Source organism: Ammospiza nelsoni, chromosome 4 (genome assembly GCF_027579445.1).
Source record: "Ammospiza nelsoni isolate bAmmNel1 chromosome 4, bAmmNel1.pri, whole genome shotgun sequence".
NCBI lineage: Eukaryota > Metazoa > Chordata > Aves > Passeriformes > Passerellidae > Ammospiza > Ammospiza nelsoni.
The window spans coordinates 31,580,375-31,605,864 of record NC_080636.1 but is presented as its reverse complement, the minus strand read 5'-3'; the positions used below and the strand labels follow the sequence as shown (position 1 = coordinate 31,605,864).

Genomic DNA, 25,490 nt, shown 5'->3' with positions numbered 1-25,490 from the left:
CTTCACATCTTGTAATATATTTCATAAAGGTCTGATTTCTTTTTTTTTTTTTAAGAAGTTTTCAGAGATTTTAGAATCAGGACTGTAACATGGACAGAAAGAGCATGTGGAAAGTGACAGGAATAGTTTTATGATTTGTTTTACTGAACCAGGCAATATGGATACTTCTGATTCAATTTCTTTCTAGGTGCTTATCTCCATCTAAGAAAAAAAATAGTCATTCATACCTTTTTATTCCTTCAAGGATATCACTATGTCATTATACAATGGATATACCATTGTATAATAGGGTCTATATGTCAAGGCTCTGTAACAAGCTTCCAAACATCATGCGAGGGATTTGATCAAAGTGCTTTCTGTGTAGAAGGTATATTTCACTATGACATTTAACAGGAGGTCTAATAAAAGGGACACTTTTTTTTCGATGCTGTCAAGTGATAATAGTAAGATTCCCATTTTCAGACAGAGTCCACCTTCACTTGATTGTTGTTTGTAATCAGTGGAGAAGGTTTGCTTCTCATTCTGTCTCCTGCATCATTAGAACTATCCTGGAAAAAAACTTTTGCTGTACAAAAACTGACAATAATTCTCTTGTATTCTCTTCTGAAGTTCTGGTTCAGGAGTCCATATACTATAGCATTAAGGCAGCTGTTGAAATATGCCATGTAATAACTAGACACAAACAACCACTCTGGAATCCTAGGGATTACAGTTTTTGGGTTGACAGCCACTGCAATGCCTATAAAGTTCAAGGGAGCCCAGCAGACTGCAAACAGTACAAATACCACAAACATGGTTACAAAGTTTCTGAAGTCATGTGGTTTCAGCCTCGGGTTGTTATCCGGTTTAACCCTTCGCCTTACCTGGATAACGAGGATCCATATTCGCAAGTAACAGAAAGTCACCACGGCTATGGGTAGCAGGAAATGGAAAAACACAACTGCTATAGTATATGCTGAGCTCACAGACTGTGCAAATGTACAGGAGTAAATCCTGGGGTCGTACTGCAGCGATCCCACAAACAGGTTGGGCACGATAGCGACAAATGTTAGGACCCAAATGAGGACAATATAGCACAGTGAATTCCTGTCGCTGTACAGCTTGTCATATTTGAGGCTGTGGCAGATATAGCAGTACCGATTGATAGCGATGCCTGTAATATTGAAGATTGATCCAATGACACTTAGGCCCATCAAGAAGCCACTAATCTGGCAGTGTAGGTATCCCAGTTTCCATCCGTTGTGAAACACAGATGTGAGGACCAGTGGATAAGGGTAGATAGCTACTATCAAGTCTGCAACTGCCAGGCTTACAACAAACACATTTCCTGTAAAATAAATATAAAAAGGCAAGTATTAGTTTTTCTTTTGCTCCCTTCTGTCATTTCTGCTCTCGTTACATTAATGAGCAGCCTCAGTGGAACACTTTAAATGTAATTAGTTTCTACTTTCTGGCTCAAAATTCATTGTCATATATCAGAAATAAGAGACTCATTTTTAGTTTAAAAATGTAGCTTAACTTAAAGATGAACAATTTGAAAGTAAACTGCTTTAAGGTTATCTACCATGGCCTATTATTTTTATCATGTCACTTGTTTGGATTCTTTCAATCACACAGACTTAGAATTCATATCAAATCGAAATATTCATAACTTTAAGGCTTACTTTGGTTTTAAATAGTCTCGCTTGAAAAATCAGCAAAAATAATATTTCTAATAAATTTCCAAACTCAAATTTACCTTCTTTATTTAATTTCCTTTCATTACGTTAACTAGCCCTTAACTTGTCCAGTCTTGAAATTAAAATCTCTTTTCTCCCATTTATATTTCAAGCTTCCATGACTTTAGTATGACTTTTACATTATTCTCTTTGAATCTGCTGGCAAGTACTTAAATAACCCTAACTTCTAAGAGTCTTGTTGAACACAGACTCAGTTGTCTTTCCTAAAGACATGCTCTTCAGTAAAAAAAGAGATGTTGTGGAGTGGCCTAGACAGTTCCCAGACAGTGCTGATGCCCCATTTTTCTCTACTTCCAAGCTGGAAAATTAAGAAATGGAACATTCTGCTGAATAACTTTTAAACAAAGGGAGATGATATTCTTCAAAGACAATAGAATCCATCAGATTTTGAATTCATGTTTTGAGAAGAAACTATGTTTTCTTTTTTTAGCTGCTTAAATGATAACCCATCTGAATATCTCCCAACCATTCTAATTTCTAAGAAGAGGCTCACAAGAAATACTGATGTCACTTTTATTCATTTCTTTAAAATAACTATTACATGTAAAGGCCTAGTTATTCATGTCCATAAGTACAGAAAGCTTTCAATTTTATCTTTACATGGGTGTTTGTAGGTAAATAAATACATATGTACATAGACATTTGATATTCTACTTTGCAGTTCTGAGATTATTCACGGAAGATGAAATACAAGCTTCTATTGCAACCTGTAATAAAATATATTATTAGTTTCAGATGATGTACAACTTCAGTGCTAATCCAAGATGGGCTTGGTGAATTGTTCTATGCATTTATTCTCAGCATATAAAATATAAACAGATAATAGCAGGTTAGTAGGAAAGGCAAAAGTATCTATGGACCAATAGGGTGTTTTAGCTGCTAAAATTCTCAAAACTACTTTTTAAATATATTATTTCAAATATCTTCAAATGCATAGTCTCTTACTAATCTCAGGCTTTAAATGACCAGTTAGAAATGTTCAATCTGCAAATAATGCTGTCAGAGAAAAACAGAAATTCTCTTTCTCTGGATGCTACCTACGCTGTTGTGTTTAAATTTTGATACATGCACGAAGTACCACATTTGATATTTATACTAATGGCACCTGGAACAAATGGCCTTCATTAAAAGACTGCTGCACTAGTTTTTCTTGATTTAGTATCTGTATTTATAAATAACTTTCTTGTGATGGTGTCTGTAGCTGTTTTGTCTTTGGGAATTCACTGCCAGACTGAAATATGCTTATCCTGAAGCCTTTGGCAGAATTCCAGATCATTTCAGCACAAACATCAGAGCTTCTTTAAGCAGAAGATGACACAGGAAAAAAAGCACTGCTTTCAGAATTTATCTTTGACGTAGTGACAACTGATACAAGAACAAGAGACTGTATGGAACTGAGAGCCTTTTGTTTATCTGATGAATCAAAAAGTGGAAAGTAAATGAAAAGCTGCTGCCGCTAGGTTTCTTTCCCCCTGTCCAGAATATTGCAGGATTGATGAAATGGTAACATATAAACCCTAGATACTTATTAAAATGTAACATTTGAAAGAATTTTATTTATATTTTCTTATTAATTTCCTGCTTAGCTGGAGACTGTCCATCCAAAACGTTTTTCCCTGCCACCCACTAAAACTTCTGCTACTGCTCACCATTACTATTGCTAACATTGCCATTATTTACTCACTTTAGCCAAATTATAAGGACAAGTTTAAAGGGTTTTTTTTCCCTTTAAAAAGTGCTGTATTGAAAGGTGACAGATGGTATACATTTCTCTGAATGGTTTTAGCTTTGGAAAAAAACGAGTTTAGGAAGAGTAGGCACTCTGAATCAGCCAAATTTCAGTCTTCCATGAACTCATGCACCATGGTTGTTCCAGGTTTTTTCAGCGGGCTGCTGTAGAATGACAAACTGAAAATCTTGGAAACACAAGCTGTTTCATGTGAAAATTGGAGGCCAGCATGAGGATAGGAGGATATCCTCGTAGTCTATCTTGAAGAAAAAAAAAAGAAATCATGAGTTTGGAAATCAGGCCGCAAGCTGCCAGCTCATGGTTAGCAAATCAGCTGAATGAGTAAAGTGTTGGGGGTGGAAACTGCTTGGAAACCAGGTACCTGTTTGCAGACAGGACTTTTAATTTGCCTTTCAGGAAGGGTTATTTTAAAGCTTGAGTTCAGATAAATTTTTGCTATGAGCATGGAAATTTTTTTGCTAAGACAGAGAATTTAAGTAAAAAAAATTTGGCATTAGTATGATTGTTGAGTATTTTGGGGTTCATTGTTTCAGACCCTGAAGGTGGATCTGAAATGAAGTTGAGCTTTCATATGTTATATAATAAAAAATTTAAAAAACATGATCCTAGCTTTAGGTACCACAATCACTGGAAAATATTGCTAATTCATAAAATTCCCATATTATAATACCATATTGTGAAATTAAACTCTTATGTTTGTAGCACAATTGGAATTTTAGAGGTGAGCATCCTAAAAATGTATATAGGAAAGGGCTAATTTTTATCTTCAGAGTTAGGTTTGAATAGAATGCTATAAATGAAGCCTGAAGCTCTATAATGAACCCTTCAAAAAGGTCACAAAATCGAAATCTCGAATAACTCTTCCTTGAAGAAAAAATATTCATTCTCTTTAGAGAGTAAGATCACGTAACTGTGAAAAAATGTGATTTGTGTACCTAAAGAATATATTATTATGCATTAACACCAGCAGGGTGAACTGAGAAGGCAGAGGTTGAATTTCTTGACTTTGACATAAGCCAAATAAGCTTTAATAAATTTAAGCAAATGTTGTGCAGTGGATGTATGTGGGAAGAAAGATAATCTACTGGTAACCAGCTTGAGCAGGTTATGTTTTTCGATGCTGTCTAAAGCAATGTTCCACTAAATATTTTCACCACTCTTACTGAAAAAGAAGCCTTTCTGCTCAGCAAACACATAGCAACATCAGATCTACCTGCTGAATATAAAGCTGCATTAATGCAACACAAAACAAACAAGGGTTTTCCTAAGAAATTTGACTTTTCCAAGAGCACAATACAACATTAACTGAGTGTAAAAATTTTGACCCTCACAGATTATAAGAAAAAATGCTTATGGGATTGCCAAGATACCAAAATGAATATAAGAGCCTCAATAAGAACTACATGATGTCATTGTATCAGTAGCAACTTGTATTTGCAGAACATATACAAATTACTCTGTGGGTTGTTAATCCCTAGATTTAGTGCTAAGTATATCCTGAATGATAATTAGAAAGCTTCCAGAAATTTCTAGCAACTTCAATATGAACAGGATATTAATGGAAAAAGATTAAAGTTACATAGATTGGGTAGTTCTGAATGCCTGCCCTAGAATTAGAATGGAGGGATGAACACTTTGCCAGCAGGTCAGAAATCACTTCTGGCAGTTTTAGGAGAACTGAGGGTGATGTGGTCTACAGAGCTCTTTCCTCAAGTGTTAGGGCTGTGAAGTACTCTTCTAAAATATTTAGTCTGGGGAAAATAACCTACTGTAAAAAAGGGAAATTTCTTATGTATGGAAAAAAGCAACAGTATTTTAAAGCATTAGGGGGATTCCAGCTAGAATATTTGGTACTCAGAAAATCTGACTGAATTTTAGAAAAGATCTCATATTGCTGGCAACATCAGTATGGCTACATTTTCTTTTTTCACAAGTTATTTCTATACCTTTTAATACTGGTTGCCAAGTCACTATTCTATTCACCTTTTTCAAAGCTTTTCCTGGATAAATAATGCTTTGGCTTCTTACAAGAAATGCTTTCCACAAGCCCTCATATTTTCATCCTGTAGTTGCATTTTGAAACACATACCATCACATTTCCATTATTGCTTCATCAAGTTGGACCAATTTTAGGTAAGGGTTTTAATCTTTATGGCAACTGGAGTTGCTTTATATTTTAGGTAAGACTAAACAGTACGTGCAGCAGTCATTGAAGTCACATAAAAGGACTTTTTTCAGTGGCCATTGTCTCAGACCTCTGATGTTTACTTGCTAAGTATATCTTCAAGGAAAGAAGACAATGTAATTGGTTGAACACTGTTAATTTTTAGAAGATCAAACTTAGTTTCTAATGACCAGATTAATGTCATTCTTATTTACTGTCTTTTCACCACTTGTAAGCTATTGCCAGTCATTTCCAATTGTTTCATAACTAGCTTTAATTCAATGGATGCTTTCCTATAAATTTGGATCATGTTTTGTAGGCATTAAATAGCATTTAAATATCATGAAAGTATCATATCATACAAATATCATACAAGTTTGTTATGTACATATTTTTTACACATCTAATGGCACAAAAAATTTATTTACATTTTTAAGCACTGGTTTCTGATAATTCTAATACTTCTACCAATTTTCCTCTAGGATAACTTACAGATTTTTTTGGCATTATGAAATTTTTCTGATTATTCTAGCCTTTGCTCAGGATGTTAATTTGAGAGCTCGTGCTCCTAGCTGAAAACAAGACTATGATAGATGCTCACCAGTGAATGCCTGCAGCATCAGAAACTTAAATGTGATATCTCATAACTGGGTACAGCATCAGAGAGATGAACTTCTTCCTTAGAGAGGTATTTTGTCAGGCCTGTGCTTATTTTCCATGCACAAATTGTGTTCCAATGACAAGTATTAAAGCTAGATTTGTTTCATATTCCATGAACATTTTTGCCCTGAATGTTATTCCATTAGCACCAATATTTCACTTACAAAACATCATAAACTGTTACAAAATCAAGAGGTGAAGGCTGCTTTTGTGAGTACCTAATACAAATACAACAATTTTTTCTTTTACATGTATTCAGAAACAGATCTTAGGTCTACTCAGTGTTTCCTCTACCTGTGAGAACAACCAGTCAGAATGTTTCAAGAAAAAGATCAGTTCATAATCTTTCTAGCATTAAATTAATACTGGAAATTTGTTGCACCTAGCAGCACAGTTTGGTTTTTCACAGATATCATGCACAACATAAATTGGTAAATTAAAATAGTTTTGAGTGGGGACAATGACCATGGTTTCTTAGGAAAAATCCCAAAGTCAAGTAAGGTTACCTTGACAAGCAAGTGTGCAGTCCTAGCTTCAGTGAAGAAAGATTTGAAATGTCTAAGAAACCAACAGTCCTTGCAGCTCAGCATCAAAATGGCACAAAACAGCTGAGCAAAAATGTAGGAATAAATATTACATAAGCTCTAGTTACTCCTGGGAGCTTCATTCACTTTACAGATCATAATATCAACTCCCCTAGATCTGAAAAGCCTATTTTTAAACTGAAAGCACTATTTATAAACCTGTCCTGAATCAAGAAGTCCACGTGCACATTAAATTTGAATAGCGTGATGGGCCTGTGGGTTTTTCTTCTCATTCGCAAGTTAACCCTGATGCTGCAGGTGGTGATGCAGGGAAATGTGAAAGATTTAAAGCCCATAGTCAACCCTGTAGCCTTAAGCATATGTAAGAAAACCTCTCTCTTTCCTTTTAAGTTGAGAAAAGACCTTGTATATTACTTTGTCATTTTCACCAAACCTCATTCCATGTGTACTTCTGTCACCTCAGAGAAGGGAATTTCAGACCTATCATCTCATTGGGATGCTAATGAAACCAACAGGACAATTAAAGACATTGCCACTGCCTACAGAAGTAATGATGATGGGCAGGTAACCTGGTAGCACTGGGGAGAGTATTAAATATTTGAGGTTTAAACTAATTTATATTCTTACTAAAGTAGACATATTTAGTGTCAGGTAAGTTCAGATACTGAAATGACCTAAGTAACCTCAACATTTAATTCCAGTTTATAGAAATCCAGGATTCTGAGTCTTACAGGTCTCGACAGCTGGAGAACTACATAACAGTATATTAGAGAAATATTGAAGAATAGATTTGTTAAAGAGCTATCAGAATAATCCATATTGTAATGTTTTTTTTACTGTGCTGAAAGTTGAAGAAAAATTTACATAATCAGCATAGCATAAATGAAAGATTACTGATGCATTCAGAAAAGAAAATGCTATACTGTATTTAGATTAATTATCACACAGAACCTTCCAGCGAGGCTGCAGCAACAATTAAATTTGAAATGCCTATGCCATCTTCTGGCCAAGAAAATCAGATGCATGAAAGTGTAATTGGCAGAAAATGGCAGTGACAAATTATGTAGTATTCAGACCAAAGGAATGGCTGTGTATCAGGTCCAAGTTGACTGTAGCCAAAGAGTATGCAGATGAGATGACTGTTTTTACAGATATGCCAAACAACATAGAGTTTTCTGTAGTTTTATTATCTACCATCTTTGTCTGCAGTCCCATGGTACACATGTGAGTGAGAAAGCTCCTGCGCTCCTTCTCACAGTCTAAAAATATTTGTTGTTGCTATTTTTGGTGGTTCAGTCATGAGAGGAAAGTGATGTGAGTTTACTCTCAGGCACAGAAGGGAATTGAATCCATATGCTGGATGAGTGCTACAGACTTGGGGAAGTTCCTTGCCTCTGGCAGTTTTGTATGACAGGCCAGGGCTGCTTTGAAAATATCTCTTATATTGGACCTCTCACATGAGAGGCATCCTTAGTTTGGACAATGTGGAAGGTTTAGGCGGTGCATGGGATATTGAATACCTCAGTACTGATAGGACTGAGGTATTTCTGGGTGTGCCAAGAAGGGCAGCACTATCTACTGGATGAATTTACCTGACATGAAATATAAAGCACCTGAGGAAAGCAGCACTAAAGAAAAGACCGAGACAACCATTGCCTATTTAGGTACCTAACACAGGAATAAAATGGAGTTGGCATTGACTGAAGATCTCTTGTGAAACTGAACTTAAATCTAAAAGTGGTCAGGGTCTGGGTCTTTTTTAACAGCTTTTAGGAATTTCCATTTTAAAAAGCACTTTAGATAGCTCTCAGAGCTACAGCGCACCTCAGGATATGCTCATTTTTCTGTTATATTATGCAGTGGTATGAAATAATTTGCTTTGAGATTCTCCACAATGGGTTCATGTCCAAGATATTTTGCTTTAGAAGGAGCAGCAAATTGAACAAGACTTCTGTCCTTTTACAGAAATTTCTAAAATTTTATCACAGCTATTTACTTTGGTAACAAGATTGTATTAAACTGGCACTGTCATAGAGTTTTATACTTTTAAAACATAGAAGTAAAAGATAAAAGTGACCCTTTTCACCCAGCCAAGACCTAACATAAAATATCAAGAAGGCTTGTAATGACACTGATGTGAATCAACAAGTCCTGCTGTCTTACAGATGAAAGTTAGAACCAAGGCAGGCAGACATACAGGTGAATGTCTCAAGTTCTGTGACCCTGGTTTTGGCTCTGATATCTGCCTGGCCTGTTCCTTCTACAGTTCACTGGGTGGGTGTGTCAGAACATCTATCCCCGTTGAACATCAGCTTCTTCTATCATGATGGCCATATTTCAGAGATCAAATAGATTTGCCTGAATAACTTATCCACTTTTACAGAAGGGAATTATATCACCACTTCTGACTTGATCTTTTCTATCTCTAATTTCTATGATTCATTTGGGAGGAAAAAAAATCCTGTGGACAGCCTGTTCTCCAACAAGGTATTGCCCAGATGTCACAGAACACTGAGGCTCAGCAAGCTGTATGAAACCGATTAGAATAACGATGCTGCTGATGTCAGAGGATCACGCAACTGAACCGCATCCCAGTGGAGTCAATGTGGGAGTACTTCTACCCTCCTCAACTCTATTTGCACTAGAGGCTGGAAATATATGGAAAGACAAAAATTATACTGTTCACAGTAATATCAGAGCTCAGATAAATAAAACTAATATATAGTTTGAACATAGGAACAGGCAGAGATGGATGCTTATGAAATATAATTATGTTTTGTGTCTTTACAAAATCTCACAGATCTGTCAGGACTAGATAATGTGAAGATGCAATCTATTCCCTTCCAAATTCTAATATGTATTTTGAGAAAACAAGCTGGTGAAAACAGAGGAGTGAAGTTGCAACCACATAACTGACAGGAGAGCCTGACAGGAAAGTCTTCTATACTGCATAAAACATTGCAAACACAAAATCACTTTCCTGGATCTCTTTGAAAGTCACACTTTTATGTGGCAGGATTTTGTGGTTGAATTTGTCCAGAATTTTTCATGGGATGAAAAAGAAGTTTAAAAATTCTCAAGAGGATAAAATAATCCATTTTCTTTTTAGTTATTACTAATAACTATAGCTGATTGTTCAGCTAATGTAGACAGTAGACAGCAAAGCTAGTAAAACGAGTTTATAAAATAGTCTTCCCAGTTCTTTCTCTTAAAATCAGCAGTGGTAAGACACCTGCCAAGAAAGTCAAAAATAGCATTATAGAAGAAGTCACTTCTATAGAGTTACACATGTGTGGTTACTCTCCCCTCCTCTATCCCTTCTCTATTTCAGAATTCTTCCTTTTCCTCCTTTTCATATTTTTTCCATCACCATGTTTTTTCTCTCCTCACTGACTTACAACCCAAAATTTTTGTTTCTGACAGAAGCCTTTTTCATCCACAATTTCCCCTCTTTTCCTTTTCTCTTTGTTGTCCCAAGTTTCTTAGAAAAGAAAACATAGATGATTATCAGTTTGATGATTTTTAGAGTGTATCACAGACCCAGGTGACTTCAATTCTTCCTCCCTTCCTTTCAGTTCTTCATTTTCTCCACTTGCTGCAGCAAAAGTCAGGTTGAATGGTTCCACAGCAGAGTGAAGCAAGTGAAATGGTATCAAGTATTATGGGGAATTCACCAGAATAAGTGATATTTTAATTGCAATATTAGTGGGGCTTTTTATGAAAGTAACTGATGGTAGCAAGAATTCTTGCTGTTCTATAATGTATTACCACTGGAAACTGAAAAAAGGCAAATAACTGTAACTTCCATATACATGGCAGCAAGGTGAAGGATCTTAATTTCCATCATCTCTACTGTTTGTCTTTTCCTCTTTATGATAGACAAACAAATCAAGGGAACAGGGTATGGGAAAACAACTCTGGATTAAAAGAGAGTAAAGACCCCAAGATGTGCAGTTCTTTTCTTCTGTAAAAAGATTTTAAAACCTTGTGAAATTTGCTCCAGCTATTGGACCAAAGACACTCTTCCAGCCCCACTAGACACCTATACTATATTAATTTTTCAGTTGTTTGTATATGTCCACAAACTGCCAGGAGAAACCTTTATTTAAGACATCTTTTTGTAATTTGGTGGGAACCCACACCAGCTGCAGGGTTCTGCACCATCCACAATGGGGTAAAAATGAGGGAAGAAATACAAATTCCATCTTGAACTGGCTACACTGAGTTTCAGGCAAATTCAAAATCTGACAAAACAAAGCAGACAACTTTCTTAGAGCAGATACTCCGGATTGTTGCAGCCAGCAATGAAATGATAGCCCTGGCAATTTAAATCAGTCAAAAGCTTAGAGGGGTATATTTCTGCCCCTTGTATTATCCAAAAAAATGGATTTAGATATATGGTAGATTTATAAGAAATTAATTTATTAAGGAAGAATTAGGAAGAATAAATATTAGATATTAAAATAAGAAATCTATAAGAAATTAAGGAAGAAGGTAGTTTATTTATTATTGCCCTGATTCATTAATCATAATTTTTAGCTCCTGCACAGTGTAATTGACTGGAAAGCAATGTTTGTTTGCTTATACTAGATGTGTACTTTAAAATACATTGCTGACGAAATGTACAATTGCAATCTTGTATTAGAGGAGAAAGAATGAAGATTTTGCACTATCTTAAGTAAAATCTGTATTTTAATTTGTATCAAAAAAGTTGCAGGAAACATACACTTTATGTGCACCTAAATCCCCTTGTGGTTTTTTTTTTCTTTTATCTTAATATCTCACTTTTAATCTGTCATAGAACTAAAATAGTTATGAAGGAAAAGAATTCTAAGCTTTCTAATGTCATCCTCATTGCTAGTAGCAACAGTCTATAAAGAATTTAAGATAATACTTAACACTTGTGACATTTGAAGGACCATAAATTATTTTCATTTCTTCTAAGGCTCCCTGGCATTCTTATCTTTGCAGTATTTAGTTTCTTCATTACAAAAGCAACTGTCAGAATAGACAAAACAACAGGAACAACCTGACTATAGATTTTACAGAACTTTAAAAATAGTCTTAAGTATTCTTTCTTGTAATTCTTCAGACAAAGATATGAAATTTTTTCAGTATTTCTTCTAGATGGTCTAAATTAGAAACGGTGACTTCACTGCAGGCAAAAAGACTAAGCTATCCTAAATTCATGTCAATATCTTTACAGTATACAATTATTTGAGAAGTACTGATGCTCATGTACATCACCCAGTTATTCTGCAAATGGATGCACTATTATACTTGTAGATAATCAACATATCTCCACTTAAATTGTAACTGAATTATCTATTTTTACAGAATATGGCTCGGGGTTGACCAGATCTCTGGAAATCATAATAAGGAGACCTCATTTATTGCCTGTTTCTTTGTGGTTGGTTTTGGGTTTTTTCCCTTATAATGGGAGTTTTCATAAAGAACAGAATATAATTTTCAAGTAGTAATAATTTTAGAGAAAACTTGTTAGACAAAGAGTGAGGTATGATTACCCTTTGACATCATAGAAGATTTCAGGTATTTCCACACTGTGCCTTACATAAGTGAGGTCAACTTGAAGGATTTTTCTTCTCTTTAGCAACTACTGATATAGAAGTCAAAATTTTTTCAATATCCTCTTGATTATTTAATTAGAAAATACAAGACATTTACATTTAATGCTTATTAGAAATAAAATGGGGTTTGGATTTGTGCCTTTTATCTTAATAGTATTAAATGAAGTTCTCTCCCTTACAGAGAGACATCTAATTCAGCATACAGATAAATTTGCCAAACCATTGAATCCTTAGAAGTAGGCTTCAGAAAAGAAAAAAAAAAGGCTAAAATAATGATTCAGCTAACTCTCCTGACAAGTTGAAGCAGTGTAAGTGAGCAAATAAATGGGTCGTTGCATTATTGCATTGTTATTCCACTCCATCTTGTTTTAGTAATTTGCCTTTTCTCTGGGTTTTACTTTCATGAAGAGTGGTGTAGAATTTCTAAGGAAACTTTTCTTTAATTGCTTAAGACCAAACTGCTTGTTTATCAGTGAATGCAGTCAAAAACCTAAGAGCCTATGGTGCTAGCTAATATGAAAGAAATATATAAATGGTGTTGACTTGCAGTACCTACATATGTCTTCAGAACTTAACACTCAGTGCTGTTACTTAACATGTTGCACAAGACTGTCCAGCACAATAACACAAAACTGCTGAAACCTACACTTGCTGTCAAAAGTATTGGATTTTGTATTACAGTAATTTCAGTGTGGGTGCATTTAAAAGCTGTGCTATGATATCTCATCCGAATTATTTGTACCCATTGATTTTTGTTATGACTCAGAAATACCCTAACTGAGCACTTTGAGAAACCAAACACAATTTGTAAAATTAAGTTCAATATCACCAGTGTAAAAATGTGAACCCTTTCACTGTGTGAAAACAAAACAAATCTGGAAAATTATACCACCATTATAAACTTAATCTCATAATGTTATGTATATAATATCTTAGCTGTGGAGCTCCTTTCCTTTTATGATGCCTATTTTTTTCTCTTATACGCCTTTCTATCTTTGTTTAAATGTTAGCAAGAATCTTACAGAAAAAAAAAGCTTTTAAGCAAGCTGAAAAGCTATATATAGACAGCTAAAGATAGTATCCTTTTAAATATTCAGTAAAAACATTTCCAGTTCTCCCTCTGAACCTTACTGCTCAGTTCTTCATCTTTTTTTAGGCACAAGCTTTCTGTGTGCCAACATAATTCATTATTTAACAAAATTTAGCAAACCAGAAGTCAACACTAGTACTTATGAAACTAAAAATAAGAAACCCAAGGAAATGTGGGATAACTATCTCAATGAATATTAATAAAAATTATTTCTATGCTGAAAGGATGCCAAAAGAGTAGAAGTTCTGTACAATTAGTGTATGTCAAAGATGCCATGTACTTATATTGTGTTACAAAACCTGACTCAAAGTTTATTGTCAAGAAGAATGGGTGGTAAGGAAGCTTTAGCTTCAAACAGCACTGAACAGTAGCTTCACATTTCTTTACTTTGTTCTATTAGGGAATAACCATCTCATTTTTAAAACAGTGTCTTTGTAAAATGCTCTACAGGTGACAATGCTAAAAAAAGGTGGGGCTGGGGAAAGTGCCTTTCACACCTCATCTAAAACTGCCTAGATTTTCTTACTTTAGTTTCAGAAAGATTGGCATTCAGCTTTGTAGGAGAAAATATTTCTTCAATATTTTTAAAAGACAGGTTGAGCTCCTCAGAGAACCACTTCAGCCATTTCCATAAATGAACACAAAAATGTCTGCTCTTGCACATGAATGTATTTTTTAAACTAATAGCCAAAAAGCTTTCCCTAAAGATCTGAATAACAGCTTTCATTTGTGTTGTGTAAAACTGGTCAGCTCATGAATCAGAAGTTAATAATTTCGGTAACAGGTAAAAAAATCTCCTTCTAAACCTTTTATTGAAACTGTGTGTGTCAGCTGAAACCATTGATAGGCAATAGTAGAATTTTTTGGCATTATAGTCACTTCCTGATAGACTTGATTTCACATTTTAGGAAAGTCCAAGTGGATTTTTTTGTTTATAAATTCCAGCATCTGGAATAGGACTCTGTCAGTTCTTAACACTACTTTTAGATATATTTTATTAACAAGCTTACTTTCTGTAAGTTTGTTCTGGAAGAATGTTGATCTGGTCAAAGCTTTAAAACAGATCAATCAACCTTCTTATAGCGAATGAAGAAAACCGCATAAGAAAGAGAACAATAAAACCAAACCAGTTTCTCCCTGTATTTCTAAGGCATCTCCTTTCTTCCAGAATTGTTTTCTGTCAGTTCCATACTTTGATGTCTCCTGTGAACCTCTTCTAATTTCTTAGGCCTGATGAGTTTTCTGTTCTTCTCAGCCATCCCAGTTCTTGCTGTAGCTGCAAGCTTTGTTCTCAATGCCTTCCTGTTGGCTGGTGCTTGCTTTTATTGACACTGCTCAGCTGCTTCTGAGGACAGTAATTCCCCCTTTATTCTGGGAGATAAACCTCACTCACATATGCCTTAACTAACAACATGTGGCAAGCAGAGTGAGGGGAAAGGTAACAAATATCCTTACTCAGACTTAAGGGAAAGAAGAACAGTAGTTAAACTTTTCATTCTAAAGACAGTCCCTGAAAATATCTCTTGCAAGTCTGCAAGGAATTAAAAATCTATGCCAAACCACTAAGTCAAACAAAGGAACAAATACATCCAACTTTATTCACATAAGCAAGTAATTATGTGAGTTTTTCAGTAGTGGTATAAAAGTGAGAAGATGTAAAAAGCAGGACCAGTATCAAAAGAACAAACCAAGGTATTGTTTAGCATATCCATCAGTGATTTGGATGAAGAGGCAGATGCCTCCTCACAAGCTCAGTGAACACAAAGCTGGGAGGAGTGGCTGACAACACAGAGTGCCGTGCAGCCCTTCAGAAGGACCTTGACAGCCTTGGGAGATGGGCAGAGTAATGGATGCACTTTTGGTAGCATGATGGGGAGAGACTTGCTCCACTTCCCTTCTGCCCCAGGGAACTGCATTTTGGAAAGTCTCTCCACAGGTGAAGCATGAGAGCAGAACAGGTGCACTGTGAAATGCATCTTCTCATGCTTGGATTCTACCAAATCTCAACAGCAAAATGGTTGTTGAACAAATGTTCATGCAATTAGTTAGTATTGCAATTGTGATTTTTACCATAAACTGCAGAAGTATACCTTCGATGTCCTTTAATTAATATCCTGTGCATCTTAGCCTATTTTTGCTCACCCAGACCACAGAATCATCAAGGCTGGAAGAAACCTTCAAATTCAACTAGTCCAATCATCAACCCAACACCACCATGATAACCCCTAGACTGTATCCCCAAGCGCCACATCCTGATGTCTCTTGAATATTTCCAGAGATGGTGAACCCACTACCTCCCTGGGCAACTTTTTCCAACACCCAACCCCTCCATCAGTGGCTTGTTGTTTTGGTTTTTTTTTTTTTCCTAATATGTAATGTGAACCTCCCCTGCACAGCTTAAGGCCAGTTTCTCTCATCCTTTCACTTGAGACTTGGCAGAAGAAATCAATCCCCACTTTACCACAACCTCCTTTTGGGTGCTTGTAGGGAGCAGTGAAGTTGTCTCTGAGCCTCCTTTTGTCCAGACTGAACAATCCCAGTTCCTTCAGCCTCTCCTGTAGGACTTGTACCTCAGCCCTTCTCCAGCTCTGTTGCCCTTCTCTGGACTGGCTCCAGCCCCTCCATGTGTTCTTTGCAGTGTGTGGCCTAAAACCAGACGCAGGATTCAGGGAGCAGCCTCGCCAGTGCTGAGTACAGGGGCACAATCCCTGTCCTGGTCCTACTGGCCACCCTGCTGCTGACACAGGCCAGGACACCATGGCCAGGGCCACCTGGGCACATGGGCAGCTCCTGTTCCCTGGCTCATACCCAGCGCCCATCGGTGGGGCACCTCCACTGGCTGGGTCACTTACCACTCTCCAGGAACCTTCTAGATTGCCTCTTCTCTGCTGTGCTGTATTTCCAGCAGACATCTAGCAAGCTGAAGTGCCCCAAAAGAACAAATATAGGCTATACAAGGCTAGAAAAATCTTAGCTATATGGTGGAAAAAAGTAGTGACTGCCATGGATTTGTGTTTCTATAAATAGGGAAGATTACTTGAAATCACTGTTGCCCCTAGCTCATAATAAAAATTAGATGTTGATGTAAATTTGATTACAGTCCATTCAAGACATAAGTTTCAAAAATCATGGTATACATGGCTTCAAATTACAAATCAACCTCACATCTATTTCAGTTAATTGCCCACATACAGAGTATTGGGACTAGGGTTTATAGTATTAAATGATTGCATTAGTGTTTTATCATTTATAAGCACATTGTTCATACATAAAATGATTCACTGAGAACACATTATTATATAGTGACCTTTTGGTGCTCCCTACAGAACCTTGCTCACTGAGATTATTGAACTTCACAGAAATGAGAAATCCAAACCCCCATATGAGCCAATGACAGAAATCTAGCAGAATTTTATCAAACCAAACATAAATACATCCTGTATTTTATATTATTCACACTTATTATTGGACACAATCAAGCCCTTCAAGGGACACACATGGAAACTTCCAGTTGCAGCTCATACTGCTTTTTATTATTTTAGTAATTTCACTCTCTCCCTCAAAAAACCCTGGAGTGTAGTCATATCAGAGCAATGATTTTCTAGAATAAAATTCCAAGGAGCAATAAAAATATTTTTTTAAAGAAATCGTATCCAGAAAAAGCAGCATAATTATAAAAAAGTGTAATGTGGGCTTAGTAGATTGGATTTTTATTTTCACATAGTATCTCTTTAGATTTCTATTTACGAATTCATTATGATTCAGTTTCCAAAATTCAAAAATCAGGTATAACCTATTTCCTTGTAAAGTTAACAATTCTGAAGACTGAATTAATTTCTTTGCACTCAAGTGTTTTTAAGAATGAATAAAATACCTCAATAGATTCATTCATATAAGGGTATGAATAATCCTTTGAAGTAAATTCAAGGGTAAGAAACCAGATATCTCAATGCTTTGGTTTTTTTGACAAAGATTAAAGAAAAGAAAATAATGCTTTTCACAGAAAGCAGAAATATTTCACTATCTGGACTAAATACTGTGTATAGAAATAAACTGAAATTCTGTGTAGAAAACTCTCATACAACATACCAGAGAAATTAATTATGGAGACGTCCCTCAGTCTGCAAGATGTTTCAGAGAAAAAAATCATTAATAAAGTTCTTAAGTGTCTTTTAGGCTGATAGGTGATGCTTTGCTTTTCTATACTATAATATCAGTGTTTGCTGTAGAGTCTTACCTTCATTTTCTGAGCAAAGGAATTATTTTTTAAAAATCTCATGGTTATGAGGCTGGATCAAGAGTTTAATTTTAAAAAGCCTAGCACCTAGTAGAGACCACTTTCTATGTTATAGATTTTGCTAAAAGCTCAGAAAGCAAAATTTCTATTTTCAAAAGAATGGCTGCCTTCATTCGGACAGGGCTGTAGCTAATTCCAGTAATCTTAAAATGGCTGCAGTGTGGTCATGTCCAGCCTGACCTGAGCCAGCAGAAGATATTGAAGATATGTCACTTCTTTAGACAGCAAATTGATGGATCACTTCCAAAATTATACTGGCTATTATTATTTTTATTATTCTGCTTCCTTCTCTGTTCTTTGATTTTCTTCTCCCCTTCTTCTACCCGCAGTTTGAGGAACAAATAGTGGAGGACATGATAGCTCAATATGACAAGCTCTGCTTTCAGTGCATGGATGCTGCAAAAAAAAAAAGAATGAGGCCTTTGAAGATAATTTAATCACTTGAGGACCAATACTTTTGCTTTTTTTTCTCATAAAGTTATATTGATGTTGGATGGCATATGGGAAAAGACAGCCTCTGAAGAAAAATATTTCATATTCCTTAGTCTTGTAGATACATGAAAGGATATCACAGTCCCCATCACTAAATGATGGACAGCTTTTTGTCCTGAAGTTTTTATGCCATGATGTTAATAAAAAATTGGCGCCTTTGCCAGTGGCAAGTGTAAACTAAAATGGATTTGAATGTGTTTCTTATCTAGCTACTGGAAGTCTTCAGAAATTATAATAAAAATACCCTATCCTGGTGATCTTGACATTATAAACACATAGCAATGTCACATGGAGGTTGTACTAGAATTTCTATAAAAAACTATCAGAACCATTAAATATTTGAAAAAATGAAGAAAAATGCTTATGTTCTTTATCAAAACTTTATCATTAAACCTACTTTCAATCTTTCAGGTAATTTTTTATTCTAACTGGTGAATACTTTTTGTGTCATTAAATGTTGCTGCAGCCACTGAAGTTAACAAATCTATCAAATCTGACATTTTCTCCTGCAAAGTTAACTGTTCTGGGAATAGAATTGTCTTCTTTGCTCTTTGTTGTGTTGGGTTTAAGAATGAATGCAAGATACACATTAGATTTAGTAGCCTGAATGAATCTTCCAGTTATAGCCCTGTATTCCTTTGGCAAAGGCCAGCTATAAAAGAACATAAAAAGGGAAAGGGCCAGTGTTTGTGCTAATATGGATTCATCTTACCACCTCTAAAAAGGGTTCTGGGTTTGAGAGAAATTGTAACTGCAATGATCACTGTAGGAAAAGTACTGCTACTGGACTTGTGTTCACCTTCTGGTAGATGGAAGACAAAGGGTGATGACTCCTATGTGTAATTTCTCTGCATTTTCTTCTGATTGTATTGGAGGAAAACTTCCAGGTCCAAATATGTTTGCTTAAGTTAATCAACATAATCACAGCAGCTTTGAGGAAACCATACACAGTTGCAGGCACTGAGAATAAATCCATTTAGTGGTTTCTCAATTTCAAAGTCTTATCCATTTGACAATGTGTCCTTATCAAGGCCTAAAATCAATCATTACTATTCTATGGGCTTTTAAATAACCCCAATTTTATTATATTGAAATCTATTCAATAATTTCAGCGTAATATCTCGGTAAAAATAGAAACTCTTACTAAAAATTATGATCATATCCTTAACAAGGTTAGTTTTTAACTTTTATTTAATAAAAAAAATCAGTTTTAACATCACTTAGTAGGAACATTTTCAGAAAGCTGACAGAATATAAATAATCTACTGGCCTGTTTCTCATCTGTACTGCTCTTTGTATGTGAAGACTGAGGATGTTCTTTAAATCATCTCATCCATCATTATGCAAGATATCCACATTTCTGGCTTTCAGATCATTTGAACAATATGCACAAATAAAAAAAGGACTAAAAAATGAAGCATGTGTAATTCTCAATTCATAATGATGTATACTATCTACTGTAATCAGAAGTTGCAATGTTTACCACAGGAACAGATTTCTGTTCCATAATCTGAACAGATATAAATTTTATGAGACATTGAGCTTTTAGAGGTCTATTTATTTCTCCTATTGACAAATCTCATTCTATTTGGGTACACAGCAGTTCAGCATATATATTTAATTTCTGGCCAGTTTTTGAACTACAGGTCTATGAAAAAAAATTTTAGTTATCCCCCATGCCTATTCAAAATACTATAGTATTTTAGGGGATATTGTAATTGTCACCAGCCAGAATTCTGTTTGTTAGCAACATTCTATTTTGGTTCAGATCTTACTCTGTACATTTGAATTAAAATAAATATAATTTAGACAAAAACTTTTATTTTCTCAGCTATTATTGCTAATCATAAATATTTTTCTGGATAGATAACTGCAAACTTTAACAGAGCTAAACACTGAAAATAACAGGCAGCTCTTGTAGGCAGATAAATCAGAATCACTGAGTGTAAGATCTGCATAGAATGAAATGGTAAGTTTTTCAGAGTCCTGAGTCTATGAGCCAATATGCCCAAATATTTGATATAGACAGGGATCAGACTTGGAGGAAACTTTCTTAAGCTTCCATTAAGCTAGAAAATGTACAGATAAAAGCATTGGCCCAGGTCCAGATCATATCTGTATGCAAAATATGGCTCTGGAATCTGTCACATCTAAGGAGAATAACTTCTCAAGATCCTCAGTCATTTCTAAGTTTTTCTGAGGCAAAATTATCAAATCAATCTGAATTTTCATATTGGACACCATAATTCTGCCCACTGAGTTTTTGAGAGCTATGATCATACTACTTGTGAAAAACTCTGCAAAGAGCCAGCCAGAGCCATCACTAGGAATATGCTTGTTTAATTAAAGGATGCCATTAATCCAGTGAATAATGTGGGCATAGAGACGATTCCTGTTGCTTCACAAAGTTAACATTTACATTTGAAATATGTTTTTAAAATATGTTAGATAGATTTCAAGTGTGGATTAAAACATATTGAGAGAACCCTATACTAGGTACTTTTTTCATGCAATAAACTACACATAGTGTTTACACGCCTGTCAAGCTCCACTCATTTCAAATGATATTAAAAACCAATCTGCTCTCAAAATTCAATACTCAAATAAAAGTCAAGTATAAAGTTCTGATGACATCTTTAAAATTTTTTTTTTTTTTGGAAAAACAGATGGGTATCCAAGAATCTGAGCCAATAATCTGTATATTTAGATTTCATATGTGTGACCATGAATTAGTCCACAAAAAATATCTTAGTTAAATATTAAGTTAAGGACTTGAATGCAGCGCAGCTCTCTCCTAATGCTTGCATCTGTAGTCTACATGCAGCCCATCTTCAAAAGTTAATCAGCATTGGATTGATGATTGCAATGGTTGATTTGCTTTTGTTCCTTTGAAGTCTGGTGGACAACAAGCTCAATGTGAGTGAACAGTTTGGTGCTGCAGCAGAGAAAAGATGCTGGGCACCACCAAGGGGGCATCACCAGCAGGCAGAGAGAAATCATTGTGCTCAGTGCTTGTCGGGCCACCCCTGGAATGCTCTGCTCAGTTTTGGTCCCCACTATACAAAAAAGAAGTGTACAGGCTGGAGAGAGTTCAGAGAAGGGCCACTAAGGTGATCAAATGACTGAGAGGCTGTGAGGAAAGCCTGAGAGGACTGGTTTTGTTCAGCCTTCAAAGAAGAAGGCGTGGAAAGACCTTATCACCATGTTCCTGTATTTAAAGGCTAAGATAACTCCCTTTTTACAAGCAGTCACATGGAAAATATGAGGGTGATGGCTACAAGTTACTCCTGGGAAGATTCCAACTGGACACAAGAATTTTCACAATGAGAACAATCTGGACAGGAATAATCTCCCCAGGTAAATGTGGGATTCCCCAGCGCTGGACATTTTTAAGATTCAGCTGCACATGGTGCTGAGACATCTTGCCTAGACTGTGGTTTTACTATGCTCTTGCCAATAAAGATTAATCCCCCTTGAGGTCCCTTCCAACCTTGTGTCCCATGATTCCCTGAAAATATCTCAGTTAGGAGAGATAACTTGGGAATATGCAGAAGTAAGTAACTGGACATTTTTGATTTTTATAAGAGAAATGATTTCTGGATAAGTAATCAGCTGATCACATAGTCACCAGTCTTCCCTTTCAAAACAAAAATTTAACTTAAGTAAAAACTGCTTAAAAAAAAATTACTAGAGAGAACTCTTTTGTAATATTCCAAAACTGACCAAAGAAGTGCACAAGCTAGCAACCCAGTGCATGGCAGTAGTAAATCTTTACTGTCATTTTTTAAACTAGGATATTATGAAAGCTGTCTGTAATATTTGACAGTGGTCTATTCTAAGGAGCAAGCCAACATGTTTCCTGCACTGTGAGTTGCAGTGGAAAGATGGCTGTACATATATAAAAGAAGTACTTTCCAATCTACTTGCTAGTCAAGACACAGAGGTGACTTTGATTCTTACTACTCTGTGGGGAACTGGCTAGAAAAGAGTCTGCAGTCAATTTAGCTGCATCTGAAATGGCCCAAACGTGCAACAGGGACCCCAGCAAGGACCATCCAGCTGTGCTAGGAATATGCATAATGTAGGCTTTAATTTTGTTCATACAGAACTGGTGGTGTACGTACACAATGTGTACAACACAACCATTTGAAGAGTGGGTTTAGTAATGATTTGACAATAGAGACAACATGAATAAGAAGCTGCAGCAGATTCAATCATAGCCTTTTTTAATAACTTTAATTCAGGTTTTCGAAGCTGCATTTAATGTTTAAATTCACATTTGGTACCAATTGAAACTGGAATTGGCCATCTAGCAGCTTGAGTTGGCTTTACAAATATTACCAGCCAATTACTATTTTACTCTATCAGCAGCTAGTACTAAAATGTCCCAATTGTTACACTAGGCACTACTCGGGGTTGTTGGCCTAGAACTAAAACGACAGTACAAGACAGAATAGAGGAAAAAATATTTTTCCATCTACATGAAGAAAGCAAAATCGAATGGAGGTAGCTGTGATAAAGGCCTATAAGAGTATCAGAGGAGTTTACGTTTGTACTAAGTCAGTTTATGGCAGAAGTCTGACTCTGGTACAAAATTGATTTTTTAGGTGCATTTTCTTGATAACTCATAGTATAGACAAAGTTGTTGACTAATAATGTTGGAATGCAATGTGACAGAATAGCAGACATAACTACTAGTTAACATAATCAGAAATCTCAGTGACAACTCTCATTCATTAGGGATATATTTTCCCCTTGTTGAACATACATCAGCCTCATTGATATTAGCAGGAGTGATTTAATCTTCTTTAAAACTGAAGATGACATTTAATAACTGCATCAGCAATGGATATGTTGTCAGATAATCCAACTACTCATTTTTAAAAATCATTGTCTGGAAATTGCTTTAGCTTAGCTAAGTAGCCACATAAGCTATAAATTGTGAATGAAAACTGTCCAAAACATATGGACAGTGCTCCCTTTATCATTCATCTCTCACATATCACATATCAAATCTATCATTCCATTATAGATGTATTACTTTTATATATGTGTTGCTTTGGTTTATCTAATTAATTGCACATTTTGATTAAAAATAAAGCCCTTAATTTGAGAGAGGCATAGGAATTTTGAAGCAATGCTAAGATAATTTCCAGAAAAATCTCTAAAAATTTATATTTGTAGAAGAATAAATAAAAGTATTAAATCTTTTCAGTTTAGCTGTATGGAATCCCATCCAAATTCTGTATTTGGCTCTCTCTATAAAATTGACTAGTTCCAGATGACTAAACAAACCAATGTGGTTTTAGAGGTCTTTTCCTTCATGTTCAAATATACTTACACTTTAGAATATAATCTCATGAAAAATTTGGGGACTCCTGATAAACAACAAACCAGTCAAATAATTTTGGAGAAAGGTGTCACTCTTTTGCTTGTTATGATCACCTTTTTCTACCTTCGTGGCCCCCAAAGTGTACTTGCAGCCTTGTCTTCTCACCTACCAAATGAGTATCAAATAGGAGTTCATATTATTCTTTACTTGTCAATTCATCTTTTGTCACCTAGTAGAACTAGCACAGCATCATTTCTCACTGTACTGTAGCACTCAGACAAGGGGTAACCAATTATATTGAGTAATTCTCCTGGCTGACACTCCTATTTATCTTTCCTCCCTCTTACTCTGTTTCTTGCATCTATCAAGATGAAAACAGAACACCACAGATCTCTGCCCTACCTGGAGTACCGCTACACCTTCTGCCAAAACTGGCCTGTTGAGAGTCAGCAAAGGAAATAAGGTAAGAGATCCTGTCTTCACAGGATAACCTGGTCTGAGCTTCTAAAATGGACCACAGGGATTTGGATGCCCAGAGCTCAGGTCCAGGGGCAAGCAGAAATCTAGTTTCTTTGGGCTTCTTTGAGAAATTCAATCACATTTGTCAGCAGTACAAACAGCAGGTTTTATTAAGGAGTTGTACCAGAAACACAGAGAGAAAAGAAGGAGGTAACAACCCCCTGGTTCTAATCCTGCCCTATAATGCTATGTGCCCTATAGTACTAAAGATATTCCAACACCTGGGTTAGAACTTTTTTTGGCTCAGTTTGTGGAGCACATTGCACACATCTGTTGTTCTACCTGCTATCCATCACAATTTAACATTTCTGCTTTCTGTGCCAGTCTAGGAGAAAACACCACTGAATTTTCTAAATATCTGTTTATTTCTGGTAAAATGGACAGTGAAATATATTTTGATATGAATATTCAAAGTATTTGGATTTTGCAAAGCTCTAAGTATTCAAATTTTTAAGTTTATTTTTGTGGTAAAGCAGAAGGTAGAGAGTGTAGAGTTCAAGAAAACAAAAACTGTCAGACGTGTTTTAAAAAACACAATTACAAGTATGGAAGAATTCTTTGTGCTCATGAAAATGTGGATATATTTCATAGAAAAGAAAACATGCAGTTTCCATGAATGAACATGTTCACAAGAATTTATCCATACATAGAAAGTAAAGGAACAAGCTACCATCAACTGGACAAAGTTCTTACATTTTAATTAAAATACATTGTATTTTAATGGATTTTCATACTCTGTAAGGATTAAATAATCAGACTGTATCACATCTTGATGCCAGCTTACTATTTAGTAACAAATGCTGTTATGAACCCCATGTCTGAGTGTCTGTAATTCAGTGAATCAATAACAATATGAATACAGTATAATTAATCATTTCCTGCTACAAATAGAAAATCTATAACAAATGTATTATACTCTGCATTCTTATTCTGAGAAGTGATGCATAAAATGGAATACATTACAGCTTAGTTTGCATCTTAATGGTCTAAAAACATGGAACATTTTTCCCCTCTAGTGTCTGGTAGTGGAAATGACAACGAGTTGAATGCATTTTTTTATTTTAAAAACTGTATTTTTTTTACTCTAGCTTTTTTTTTAATATGAACATGTTAAAGTCTAACCTAATCCATTATTTTGAAATTATTTTCTTATGAATAATTAATATCAGATCCAACTCATACTGAAATTTTTACTAAAGTTTTATTGTTGATGTCAATGGGCTTTTAATTCCTTTTTAAAATAAGAGAGTGGGGAAAAGATGAATCTTCAGAAATTCCAGATTATTTAAACTCACATCATAGTACTGAGTTAAA

General features: G+C 35.5%; 1 protein-coding gene across 1 annotated transcript in view; it reads right to left on the bottom strand.

The window, feature by feature from the left end:
• Positions 1 to 458: 458 nt before the first annotated feature.
• Positions 459 to 25,490, bottom strand: part of MTNR1A (melatonin receptor 1A) — a 50,106-nt gene continuing 25,074 nt past the window's right edge. Inside the window, exon 2 of the mRNA XM_059470711.1 lies at positions 459 to 1,327. Coding sequence (XP_059326694.1) covers positions 459 to 1,327 — 869 coding nt within the window. The remainder of the gene's footprint in view (positions 1,328 to 25,490) is intronic.